General features: G+C 37.4%; 2 protein-coding genes across 2 annotated transcripts; both read left to right on the top strand.

The window, feature by feature from the left end:
- The first annotated feature begins 383 nt into the window (after positions 1–383).
- LOC147400952 (protein SIEVE ELEMENT OCCLUSION B-like) lies at positions 384–5,205 on the top strand. Its single transcript, XM_086442021.1, has 7 exons — positions 384–619; positions 908–1,015; positions 1,179–1,627; positions 1,878–1,987; positions 2,067–2,209; positions 2,663–3,154; positions 4,294–5,205. The coding sequence occupies exons 1-7, from the start codon at positions 413–415 to the stop codon at positions 4,909–4,911; spliced, it is 2,127 nt and encodes a 708-aa protein (XP_086298147.1). The 5' UTR covers positions 384–412; the 3' UTR covers positions 4,912–5,205.
- Positions 5,206–6,425: 1,220 nt separating this feature from the next.
- Positions 6,426–12,267, top strand: LOC147400951 (protein SIEVE ELEMENT OCCLUSION B-like). Its single transcript, XM_086442019.1, has 7 exons — positions 6,426–6,671; positions 7,443–7,541; positions 8,063–8,517; positions 9,052–9,152; positions 9,449–9,588; positions 10,573–11,058; positions 11,511–12,267. Exons 1-7 carry the CDS (start codon positions 6,471–6,473, stop codon positions 12,123–12,125), a joined length of 2,097 nt encoding a protein of 698 aa, XP_086298145.1. The 5' UTR covers positions 6,426–6,470; the 3' UTR covers positions 12,126–12,267.
- Positions 12,268–12,294: the final 27 nt, after the last annotated feature.

Raw genomic sequence — 12,294 nt, 5'->3', positions numbered from 1 at the left:
ATTGGTGTGGCAATAGTATCTCTCGTTAATTAGCCCAAAAGTGTGGGAGCCATAACAAAATACTGGCCTGGAGTTGGTTAACATTCCCTACTCCTAGTGTACAAGATTCTTTAGGTGACTTGTGTCGGTGTACCGGAGTCATTGGAGATACACTACAACACTCTTGGCTGAGGTCGACATCAACCTAGAGAGGGAATCCCGAGGACGCACTTTCATACTTTAAAGTTAAGTCTGGGCCCATCTTGACCTTATCCAAATTTAATTCCACTTTAGACCACGTTGAGAGCAAATAAGTGAATTAAATTCAAATTTTGGCTTTATTCCAACTTTCCATGACTATATATAAGCATTATGAATTAAGCTAAGGTATACAAAGACACAATCCATCTTTATTTGTTTTGTGCAGGTAGAAATGGCAATGACAACAAATGTACCAACAATGAAGAAGTTGCAGCTGGGGAAAGGGGAGCGTCATTTCTTCTCGACATCAGACGACAATGTGATGACGAAACAAATCCAAGCTACCCACATTCCCGACGGTCGAGAAGTTGATGTCAAACCCCTTTTGAATGTCGTCGAGAATATCCTACAACAGGCTAGCATTGATAGCATTTTGCACGTATACTCCTATTTCATCATATTTTCTTTGAATCACTTTCAATAAGTAGTAGACTGTTAGATAAGATGCATTGTAATAAAGTTCAAAGTGGGAGTGCCAAAAAAATTACGTCCGTGCCTGACCCATTGACACCTCTAATTAAATTATATTAATATAACAGAACATGCATATTGTATTGTAATAAGGTATATTGATATATCAAATATTGACTCGATCTTTATAGTCGTTATTGCGATTGTTATTATTACTTCAGCTTATACATGACCTGCCACATTTGTTTTGCAATAGGCCACGACGCAAGCACAATTTGATGCTATAGAAGAAAAGGCCCATCAAGAGGAAATCGACGGCATGCTTGAAGCGTTGGCATACACCATACATAAAATTTCTTGCGAGGTTAAGGACTAAGGGTGAATGTATTTATGACCCATATGACATGTGTCCTATACGATGGTACACGTACATCATGCGGATCATATACCACCCCAAAACTAGAAAAAATTATTCTTCTTATCTTCTATAATTTATTTGTATGTAAAGTTAATATGTTTATTGACAGATATCATGCAAGTGCTCGGGTGGTGTAGATGACCATACAACAACCATGACGGTGCTTAATACACTTTCTAGCTATTCATGGGAGGCAAAGGTTGTACTGGCCTTAGCGGCTTTTGCTGTGAACTATGGGGAGTTCTGGCTCGTGGCGCAGCTTTACCTGACGAATCGCTTGGCCAAGTCAATCGCATGCCTTAAGCAACTACCAGAAATGTTTGCTCACAAAGACATGTTGAAACCCCGGTTTGATTCCATCAAGTCCCTTATCAAGGCCATGATGGATGTAACCAAGTGTATCATCGATTTCAAGGAGCTCCCAACTCAGTACATTAACGCTGACACACCTGTCATGTCCGATGCCATGGCTCATATCCCCACGGCTGTTTATTGGACCATTAAAAGCATAGTAGCATGCTCGTCGCAGATGATTAGTTTCATAGGCTTGGGCCATGAGTATGTGTTCATCTCATGTCATGTCATGCTTTAAGAGTCGTGATAAATGCACGTGGTTTTGGTACGCGGCTGATGTGGCAAGAGCACAGAACCATTGATCTTTTTCATTGGGATACAAAGGAAAAAGATGTGCGGTTCAGTGCCCTTGCCACATCAGCCGAGTACTCAACTGTATGAAAACCACGTGCATTCATCATTATTCTTTAACACTCTCCCTTGAATGATGGATGTTCTCTTGCTTCTATTTTAGGTACATGTCATCTACAACTGAGGCTTGGGAGCTTTCAGGCTTGGCTCACAAAGTTACCAACATACATGGCCACCTTCAAAGCCAGTTAAAACTTTGCTATCAACACATAGGTTAGTAAAACCTATTTGAATTATATATTAATGTAGATTAGAGTTGAATTTAATGAAAGGAAATTATGGCGTTATGTAGATGAGAAGAAACATGTTGAAGCATTCAACATCCTTGTGCACCTCTTCGAAACAATCCACATTGATAACATGAAGGTCCTAAAGATTGTCCTCGGTGCACAAGACAACGTCCTGCCACTCTTTGATTGTTCCACCAAGACAAAGGTCTGACTCTGAAGCTCTTACCAAATTAACCAAGAGTCGCGATCCAGTACGGTGTTCTATGTGGCACATTTTGATTGGTAAAAAGAACACATTGGGCAGCGTGCATAGCTTGGTTAGAAGCTCTAGGTGTTATAAACTCCAACTAAAAGGTGCCACATAGACACCATTCCCCTTTTATAGAAAGGGACACCGTACTGGATCCTGAGTCGTTATAAATAGAGCTTCTATTGACACCTCCAAATTGGCATGGCATTAGCAAATGTTGGTGTGCCAATAGAATCTCTCTTAACTATTCTAAAAGTCGATGTAGACAGCTTTTGGATTCTCGAGTGCATACCAAAAGATAATTGGGAAATGTTTTTGGGGTGCAAGAAGGTAAAACCGGACCCCATAAAGCAGGATCAAATGCAACCTAACACTTTCTTGGTACATTTGTGTCACACAAAAATATAGGTTAGTCTTGAGGTGCTGAGAAGGAAAACTGTGTTATTGCTCATATCGGACCTCGACTTCTCCGACAACGAGCTTGTGTTTCTGGATCAAATTTATAAGGAAACTAAGTCTCACCCTAACAAGACAGAGAGTTATTACGAGATTGTGTGGCTGCCCGTGGTGGACATGTCGACCCCATGGTCTGATGCAAAAGAAGAACAATTTGTGCGGTTGCAACATTTGATGTCGTGGTACAGTGTGCCCCATCCTTCAGTGCTGGATCGAGCGGTGATAAAGTACATAAAGGAATTTTGGCGATTTGAGAAGAAGCCAATTGTGGTGGCGTTGGATCCACAAGGCAAGGTTGTGAACATAAACGCCCTCCACATGATTTGGATATGGGCAAGTGTAGCCTTCCCTTTCACTACTGTGAGGGAGGAAGGCCTTTGGAAGGCTGAGAGTTGGAAGCTTGAGTTGTTGGTTGATAGCCTTGACCCAGTAATCGTTGATTGGGTATGCAACTCTTCACACATGTTTTCTTTTTTTTAAAGATTTCATATAAACTATATAGTGTTCTTAATGGATCCAATCCATATCGGATTGGACCCGGAACCGATCCCACTAAAACTCGATTGGACCCGTACAAGAATTTTTTTATGGGATCTAAATGTTAGAATTCAAATCCGATCTGATGACAATTTGGTTAGATCCAAATCCGATCAAATATAGAAAATGTAGATAGAACTTACATGGAGTTGTGCTAGAGTGACCTCAAGCTGGAACCTCAAATGGCACTTCTTGTCGTGACAGTGGATAGGAACCATAGATGCTTTTCCACTCGTATCGTGATGAAAAGCATCAATGGTTCCCACACTTTCACATCATCAATTATGATATGAGGTTCCAGCCTGTGGTCACTTCAGCCTTATTCATGTTTAGATTAAGAATCGTGATAATATCCCGAGCCAAATGATCTATGATTCTGTGATGGGGACATAGGGGGGGTGTGTCAGAGGGAGGGAAGGGGGGGGGGGGGGTCGTTATAAAATCATTACACTTAAATAAAATATATGATATAATTTATACATTTTATCAGTCATGACCATATGGAATTGGGACGTTGTTGGTCCAGAATTGATCCAATAGGTTATCAAATCTCATCCTGAACTGAACTCAAAATGAATCTAGATATGTCGGATTTTGGGTTTGATACAATCAATTAAAACTCGACTTTTATAGGTTTGATACAATCAATTAAAACTCAACTTTTATAGGTATTTTTGAGTGAATTTTAAGTTGGATATACCTCCCTAGATTTGGGGGGAAAAAAGGAATCAATTTAGAGTTTTTCCCTGTAGGACAGATCCAAGAATTGGTTCGGGTCGTATTCTGACAACGCAAACCTACACAAATCTCCAATGTTACATATTACATTCCGCATGAAATCCATTTGAGAGATTCTACTACCACACCAAATTTTACTAATAGCACTAGCACACATCTTGGGGTGCACTTAGTAAAAGTTGACGTGGCAATATAAGCTCTCCTTTTTTTTTTCCAAAACAAAAAATTGGTAAATAGTATCTATGTTGCATTCACATCTCAAACTCAAAATCTAAAATTCTAAAATGTGGAATTTTTTTTTTTCACAGATGACTCATGACACAATCATTTGCTTATATGGTGGAGAAGATCTTGAGTGGATTAGGAAATTTACAGCCTTGGTTCGAAACGTTTCACTGGTGACAGGTCTCACCATAGAAATGGCATATGTGGGGAAGAGCAACCCAAGGGAAAGAGTGAGAAAGATAATGGGTACCATAAATTTAGAGAGTCTTAGCCATTGTTGGCAAGACCTCAGATTGATTTGGTTCTTCTGGGTTCGTTTAGAAAGCATGTGGTACTCGAAGCTTCAACACGGCAAGACAAAGGACAACGATCCGATAATGCAAGAGATACTAACGATGTTGACTCTTAGTGGGAGTCATGAAGGATGGGCTGTTATAGGTAGGGGAATTGGAGAGATGACTAAAGCTCAAGGTGATCAAATGTTGACAAGTCTTTCACAGGTTGATGAATGGAAGGATACAGTGCCACAGAAAGGAATTGTGCAAGCCCTTGATGAACACTTGCATGATCATAAGCCTGACCATCACTGTAATAGACTTATATTGCCAGGGATACATGGAGGGATTCCAGAGATGGTGGTGTGTGCAGAGTGTGGGAAACCTATGGAGAAGTACTTCATGTATCAGTGCTGTGATGAGTAATTAGTAAGAAACTAAGAAAGGGTTGGTTCTATTTCCATCAATTGGGTAGTATTTTTATTAGATGTTGTGTGTGGGGTGATCTGTATTATGTACTATGTACCATGTACTGCAGGGTTAATTAGGTCTTTTTAAGGGTTGTTTGTGGTTGTGGGTTTATTGTTGTTGGTGTTATGATTGTGGTAAAAATATGTGAGATTATGTATTTCAATGGGAGTGGGCTCATACCTCTCTCTCTACTTTCTGGTTTGTTTGTAATCCTTCAGTTTCTTAAAAGGCATGTTGTGCGTTGTAAAACTCTCTCTCTCATAATTATTTTCCAAGTTACAACTAATTGAGCACCAAATTCTCTCTCATATTTTAGAGAAATTACATAAGAATCGTGATAATCTGACCTCCCCCACGTGGCAAACTCAGCCGATGGCCTTGACGTGACAAGTTTGGCAACCGTAGATCTATGCTCCTTGGGATATATGGCCGCACTTTCCCATAAAAATGAGTATCTCAAGAGAATCGTGTATCCCAAGGAGCTCAGATCTACGATTTCTGAACTTGTCAATTGAGGGCATTTCCAAATTTACAAAAACTACCCTCATTAGGCTGCAATGTCACACAATGAAGAACCTGTGAGCACTATAACAAAAAAGTCTAAGCAAATAATTTCTCAAAATATCACAACCAAATTAAAAGAAGATGATGTCATGGTCCGATAAGATTGTGACGAAAAAGTCTATGAGCAAATAAGACTCTGTAATTTGTCAAAAGAGTCTTGACGAATGCATGTGGTCTTGGTACGCGGCTGACGTGGCAAGGGTACAGAACCATAGATCATTTTCATCGGAATACATTGGAAAAAGATGTGTGGCTATGTGTGCTTGCCATGTCCATTGTGTACCCAACCACATACCAAGATTGTGTGCATTCATCATTATTCTTGTCAAAAACACCTCTTGAAGGGTCATTCAAGGTTTTTTTCCTGTAATTTTAAAGAATTAATTACTTTTATAATAAAAAATTATTTTAATTAATTTTCTTTGAAAAAAATCCTCTCAAATTAAAAGAGGATGATGTCATGGCCAGAAAAGATTGTGGCACGCTATATTTCCTGCCAGAATAATGATAAAATAACTCCTCCATGCGGTATACTCACTTGACATCCCCATAAAATTACACTTGTGTATCCCGAGGAGTATGGATCTACGGTTCTAGCATATGTCACATCGGGGGGAGTCGATTGAGTATGCTACATGGGTGAATCATTTTATCACGATTCTTCCTGATAAATGATAACCAGATGCATTAGGAACTATGGTATCACTGCCTTAGTACGATATTTGCATTACACAAATCTTGAGGCCTGATGCTTTTATACTTTATTTTGTTGTGGTCCCTCGATAGGTACAAAGTGTTTGGACCTTGTCTCAAGCAACGAAGATGATTCAATTACCTTTATTCCATCTGTATGTATTATATATAAACTTGCCCTCATGTCAAGGCTCTAGTATCATGTAAACCATTCTCTCGACCCTCTCCCTCTCTTTCTTTACTTTTTGTGGTTAAAAATGGCAGCAATAGCTCCAATAATGCAGAAAATTCACCAGATAAAGAAGGAAAGCAGCCCATTTTTCACTTTGGACGACAGTGTCGGGGTGATGAAGAACATCCTCTCCACGCATGCTTCTGATGACCGCAACATTGATGCTCGATCACTTCTATACATTGTCCAGGACATCTTGTTACATGCCACTCCAACTGGTGCAGTGGTAATAATATTTATGTTTGATTGTGATATTAGGGAATGTTTGATAGTAATCATGATTTAAAATTTCATATTGTTTCGAAATGTTTCAGATTATGTAAAAATGTTTCAATCTAGACTGTCTATATTTTACTCCCCAAGTCCCAACCTACATATTGTTTTGAGCCTAGATTTTATACATCGTTCATAATCATGACAATAGTTTTCTATTCAATATTGTTTTGTAATATCTACTGGCTGACACATTTGGGTTGTAATTTGTTTTAGTTTGGTTTATCACGATTGGGTTTGCCTTGGATTGTCTCAATTTGTTTGAAATATATCAATTGGTACCACCTTGATTTTTCTGTAAGATAATTTCTATTGATTCAAAATATATATTAATGAATCGTGAAAATCTGACTACCCCACGTGGCACACTCAATCAACTCTCCTGACGTGACAAGTTCTAGAACCATAGATCTATATGTCTCGGGATACACTTTTTTACGGGGAAGTGCAGTTGTGTATCCCGAGGCATATAGATCTATGGTTCTAGAACTTGTCACGTCAGGAGAATCGATTGAGTGTGCCACGTGGGGTAGTCAAATTATCACGATTATATTAATACATCTTCAACATAAGATTAGGAAAAATATTGTAATTGATTAATATTAGTTTGAATTTATTTCTAATTAGGAATGCACTCTATTGTTTTTCTATAAACCTCATTCAGGATCGTGTGACTACATCTAATGATCAAGATAATTAATAGAATGCTTATTTACATATGTAGGTGGAAGTGGAACAACCACAGGTTGATGTCACAGAGGGCATGAACAATGCTGGCGAGCTTAAATATTTAGCACATGATATTCAAAAGATCGGATATGAGGTTGTCGTCAAGACACACTCAACTCCCTCGGGCTAACATGACAACTACCATAAGTGTGTGAATGATTGTAGAGAAAACGTTTGCAAACGCCACCCCAAGATGTGTGCTAATTCTCTCATGATTTACATGTGAATGGGGTGGCATTAGCAAAATGGTGTGGCAATAGAATCTCTCAAAATATATCTGTTTTGGTATTGTGTCTACACATTTTCAGAATATTTAAAAGATGGGGGACATGTTCTGCATAGTAAAAAGAAAATTCACCAAAGAGGGTACCTGATATGTACTTATATTTTTATCATGAGCATTTATTTGAAGTTAATTGAAAAATAGATTATATAAAAGTAAATGAAAGTACAATAGATGCCTATTTGGTAAAAAAAAGCCATTACCAGAACGGTGATATCCCATATATATATATAAGCTAAAATTTAAAAGAAGATATGCTAATTTTCCTACACAATCAAACCAAGCCTAATTTTCATTCTTATTAAACTTATTGTTTATGGGAATAATGGCAGATATTATGTAACTGCTCTGGCAATATAGATGCAATTGCAGCAGCTGAAGGGTTGTTCGAGAAATTATCGACATATCCATGGCGTGCAAAGGCAGTGTTAGCCCTTGCAGCATTTGCTGTGACATATGGGGACTTTTGGCTCACAGCACAATGTTGCACCACAAACCACTTGGCCAAATACGTAGCAGTTCTTAAGCAGCTACCAGACATATTGAGTCTCACTAACAATCTACTTAAGTCCCGGATCGATGCCATCAATAATCTCATCAAGACCATGTTTGATCTGATCAATTGCATTATGGAGTTCTATGAGTTTCCTTCTGAACATATTACGTTTGATGACTTGCCGTCCATGGCCGTGGCCAAGACCCTTATCCCTAAGGGTGTTTATTGGATCGTTAGAGGCGTAATGGCTTGTGCCTCACAATTCAACGGAATCCTTGCCATGAATCAAGAGTAGGTGTCATGCTTGCAATTTTTTTATGATTAATGAATCAAGAGTATCATTGTTCACAACGATATTTTAAAAACCAAATAGATGATCCGATCAAAAATTTGTCAAATTGGTCAGACCATTGTCAAATCCCAGTTTGATTTGGTTGGACCCATTTGAATTTACTATACAATATTGAAATATTAAAATGTTTCAGTAAATATGCCTTCCTAAAATCATTGATTTGATTATTTTAACCTTAATCTGACATTGAAATTAAAGTCAAATAATATAATAAAATTGGCCCTCTAAATGACGAACTTTCGAGATATGGTTTTGAAATAAGACAATGGAGAGATACTTTAATTATTCTCTAAACTTTATCAATGTCAAGTGTAGGGAGGCAACTGTAAATTTTTAAAGGCATTTCTAATATACAACATTAAGAATGGTGCATGTAAGGAAGGGAAATATATATATATATATATTAAAATTTCCTACTTTCTTTTGGATTATTTTAATTTCATGTTTAACCATTACCATTAATGTTTACTTAGGTACGTAGCAGAGTCTTGGGAATTTTCTACATTGGTTCACAAGATTGGAAACATACATGGGCTCCTTAAAGATCAACTGATCCTATTACATCAAGAAATGGGTGAGTTTCTAATTTTAAAAAATTAGACTTGCCTCCCTTGAGTTCTGACTCTTAGTTCCATGCCATCTGAGTCATGGTGAATTCGGGATAGAAAGTAAAAATAAAATAAAAATAAAGTCAATGATCAAGGAGGCATAATAAGATTTTTTTTAATATTGGGGGCATGTAAAATTCGTCTTATTAGTGAAGGAGGATTTAATTAAGAAAACTATCAGAGATTGGATACTAGTGAGAGGAGTACAAGTTAAGCTAGCTTACACGAAATTAAATTAATGATGATGGATGGTCTGATGCAGAGGAGAAGAAACGCGTGAAGGTGTATCAGACGCTTGTGTACCTCTTTGAAACACCACAGCCTGAAAACATAAAGGTTCTCAAAGTTTTGATTTCCTCCAAGGATAACTTGCCGTTGGTTGATGGTTCCACCAATACAAGGGTCTGTAACCCTTCAAAACCCTATCTTCACACACACACACACACACACACACACACTTACTTTCAAAAATAGAGAGCTGTTATTGCCACACCAACTTTTACTGTTATTGCACACAGTTGGTGTGGCAATAGTAGCTCTCAAATTTATTTAGGATTTTCTTAATGTTTTAATATGCATTTAAATTATCTTGTAAACAAGCATTTGAGGGTATTTTTGGTAGAAAAAAAAAATCTTTGAGGGCATTTTAGGTTGTAAAATAAATTTTGGAGGTGTATTTAACATGGTTTTAAACCTTTTTCGAGATCGAGATGACTCATTCGATACATCTTGGTATCGTCCACCAACAAGACAGATAGGCAAGTCAAAAGTATTGGACGAAATTTAAAATCATGATTCATTTGTCTCATTGTTGAACGAAATGACTCAAATGTATCGGAAAATTCGTCTGAGATGACTCAATCTCGTTCATGGATGAGACGAGACATCAAAACAAGTTTTAAAACTATGGTATTTAATGCATCTTAACGTGTGTGCTTAAGGCAGAAGTTAACACAAACCTTTTATTTGATAGAAAAATTATGGATTTTAAAGTCGTTGTGCAATGGCAAGGTTGAGGCTCTCCATCATTAAAGAGGAAAAGCAAAATTTTCTTAGAGATAAGTTCATGTTTATAGGGATGATCAAATAATTTTAGAGAAAATCTATATTATCTCGACCGTCTATTTGATGCAGAACCTCAAGGCTAGTGGTTTCCTTTTGAAAAATAAAAAAATTAGAATTTCTATTGCAACATCAACTTTTACTTATATAACACACAAAACTCATGACATTTATATCACTCCCTAAGTAAGATTAAAAAGGCACCACATATCTCATTCTCTTAGTATCTTCTTGAAATCCTAAAAGAAATAATTAAAAGACAAAATATGATTAGATTTTAGATATATTTGAAAGTTTTCTTTAAAAATAAATTAAACAAAACAGGTAGGAGTGGAGGTATTAAGAAGGAAGACAGTGATGCTATTGATAACAGACCTTGACATTGCAAAAACGGAGCTTTTGATCCTAGAACAGATATACAATGAGTCCCATCTAGGGAAGGCTGAGAGACCTTATGAAGTGGTTTGGCTCCCAATCTTCGACAGCCCGACACCATGGACTGAAGATAAGCAAAACATATTGGAAGATCTTCGGTCTACAATGCCATGGTACTCGTTGCACCATCCGTCGTTGCTTGATCCAGCTGTCATCAGATACATCAAGGAAAATTGGCATTTCGAGAAGAAACCTCTAGTGGTGGTGTTGAACGCGCTAGGACAGGTGACCTGCCCCAACGCGCTTCACATGATGTGGATATGGGGCATTTCTGCCTTCCCTTTCACTAGGAAGAGAGAAGAGGACTTGTGGAATGAAGAAAAGTGGAGGATTGAATTCTTGGTGGCTGGCATTGATCAGTCCATACTCACATGGGTAAGTTTCGACACCCTTCTCTCGATTTTTTTTCAATGTTTTAAAATTTTAACCAATGACACCAGTCTAACCCTAGTTCAATTGGTCAAGTTGACTCGACTGTGTTCGGACCGTTTTACATTTATTATACATATTTTAAAAAATTAATGTAAGATTTTAAATAATATTAACTTCCAAGATTAATAGAAACAATTTCAATATAGAAGTTAGTTTTCAACTCTTCTTTTTTTTTTTTTTTAACGTGGGACTAGAGATAAAGCACAAGTTAACTAAGCCTTTGAGTGTAAAAAAGTTTCTACTACAGAAGAGATTTATAAAATCAATTATACAACCACAAAACAAATTAAAAGTTGAAGATTTTTACAAATATCTAGCACTCTTTTGGTACATATACATGCGTACACACATTTTTCGACCTATTCTTTTATAAATCTTTATTTATTTATTTACAGATCGGAGAAAGAAAATTCATTTGCTTATATGGAGGAGAAAATATAGATTGGATCAGAAAATTTACAACCACAATGCGACGTGTGGCCCAAGAAGCACAAATCCCCTTAGAAATGGTGTATGTGGGGAAGAGCAACCCCAAAGAACGAGTACGGACTAATATCGATGCCATCACAACAGATAAATTAAGTCATTGTTGGCAAAACCTCATGTCAATCTGGTACTTCTGGGTCCGATTGGAAAGCATGTGGTACTCCAAGATACAACAAGGTCGAACCATCGAGAATGATCCCATGATGCATGAAATCATGACAATTCTTACCTTTGATGGTAGTGAAGATGGCTGGGCTGTTATAGGTGGAGGAACTGAAAAAATGGCAAAAGCCTCAGGAGTGAAAATTCTTGAGACCCTTACAAATTTTGATAAATGGAAGACAAACATCGAACAAGATGGGTTTATTAAGGCGTTAAATGACACTCTAGCATCATATCAAAGTCGAGAGCATTGTGCTCACCTTGTACTCCCTAGGATTACAAGAAAGCTCCATGAACTATCGTGTGCGGAATGTGGTCGTCCCATGGAGAAATACTTCTTATATCGATGTTGCGATGAGTGACGTCGTTGCCTTAGCACGACATATTGCAGGTTCTGTGTTGGATAAATAGGTTTGCTTTATAAGGTTATGTGCTTGTTGCTTTTATACATGTTTACATAAATAAAACGAAGCAATATATGTATTGTTCATGTATTTTTATTCATTATTTTCTTTCAATTGTGATAATTAT

This window comes from Akebia trifoliata, chromosome 5 (assembly GCF_017979445.1).
Source record: "Akebia trifoliata isolate Shusen 1 chromosome 5, ASM1797944v1, whole genome shotgun sequence".
In the NCBI taxonomy this organism is placed as follows: Eukaryota; Viridiplantae; Streptophyta; class Magnoliopsida; order Ranunculales; family Lardizabalaceae; genus Akebia; species Akebia trifoliata.
Note: the sequence above shows the minus strand (reverse complement) of the source record. Positions and strands in the feature narration are given on the sequence as shown.

Coding starts and splice junctions, on each gene's coding strand:
- LOC147400952 (XM_086442021.1), top strand. CDS start 413: ATGGCAATGACAACAAATGTACCAACAATGAAGAAGTTGCAGCTGGGG. Junction 2,210..2,662: donor ATTGTTCCACCAAGACAAAG/GTCTGACTCTGA, acceptor ACAAAAATATAG/GTTAGTCTTGAGGTGCTGAG. Junction 3,155..4,293: donor ACCCAGTAATCGTTGATTGG/GTATGCAACTCT, acceptor TTTTTTTCACAG/ATGACTCATGACACAATCAT.
- LOC147400951 (XM_086442019.1), top strand. CDS start 6,471: ATGGCAGCAATAGCTCCAATAATGCAGAAAATTCACCAGATAAAGAAG. Junction 6,672..7,442: donor CCACTCCAACTGGTGCAGTG/GTAATAATATTT, acceptor TTACATATGTAG/GTGGAAGTGGAACAACCACA. Junction 9,589..10,572: donor ATGGTTCCACCAATACAAGG/GTCTGTAACCCT, acceptor TAAACAAAACAG/GTAGGAGTGGAGGTATTAAG.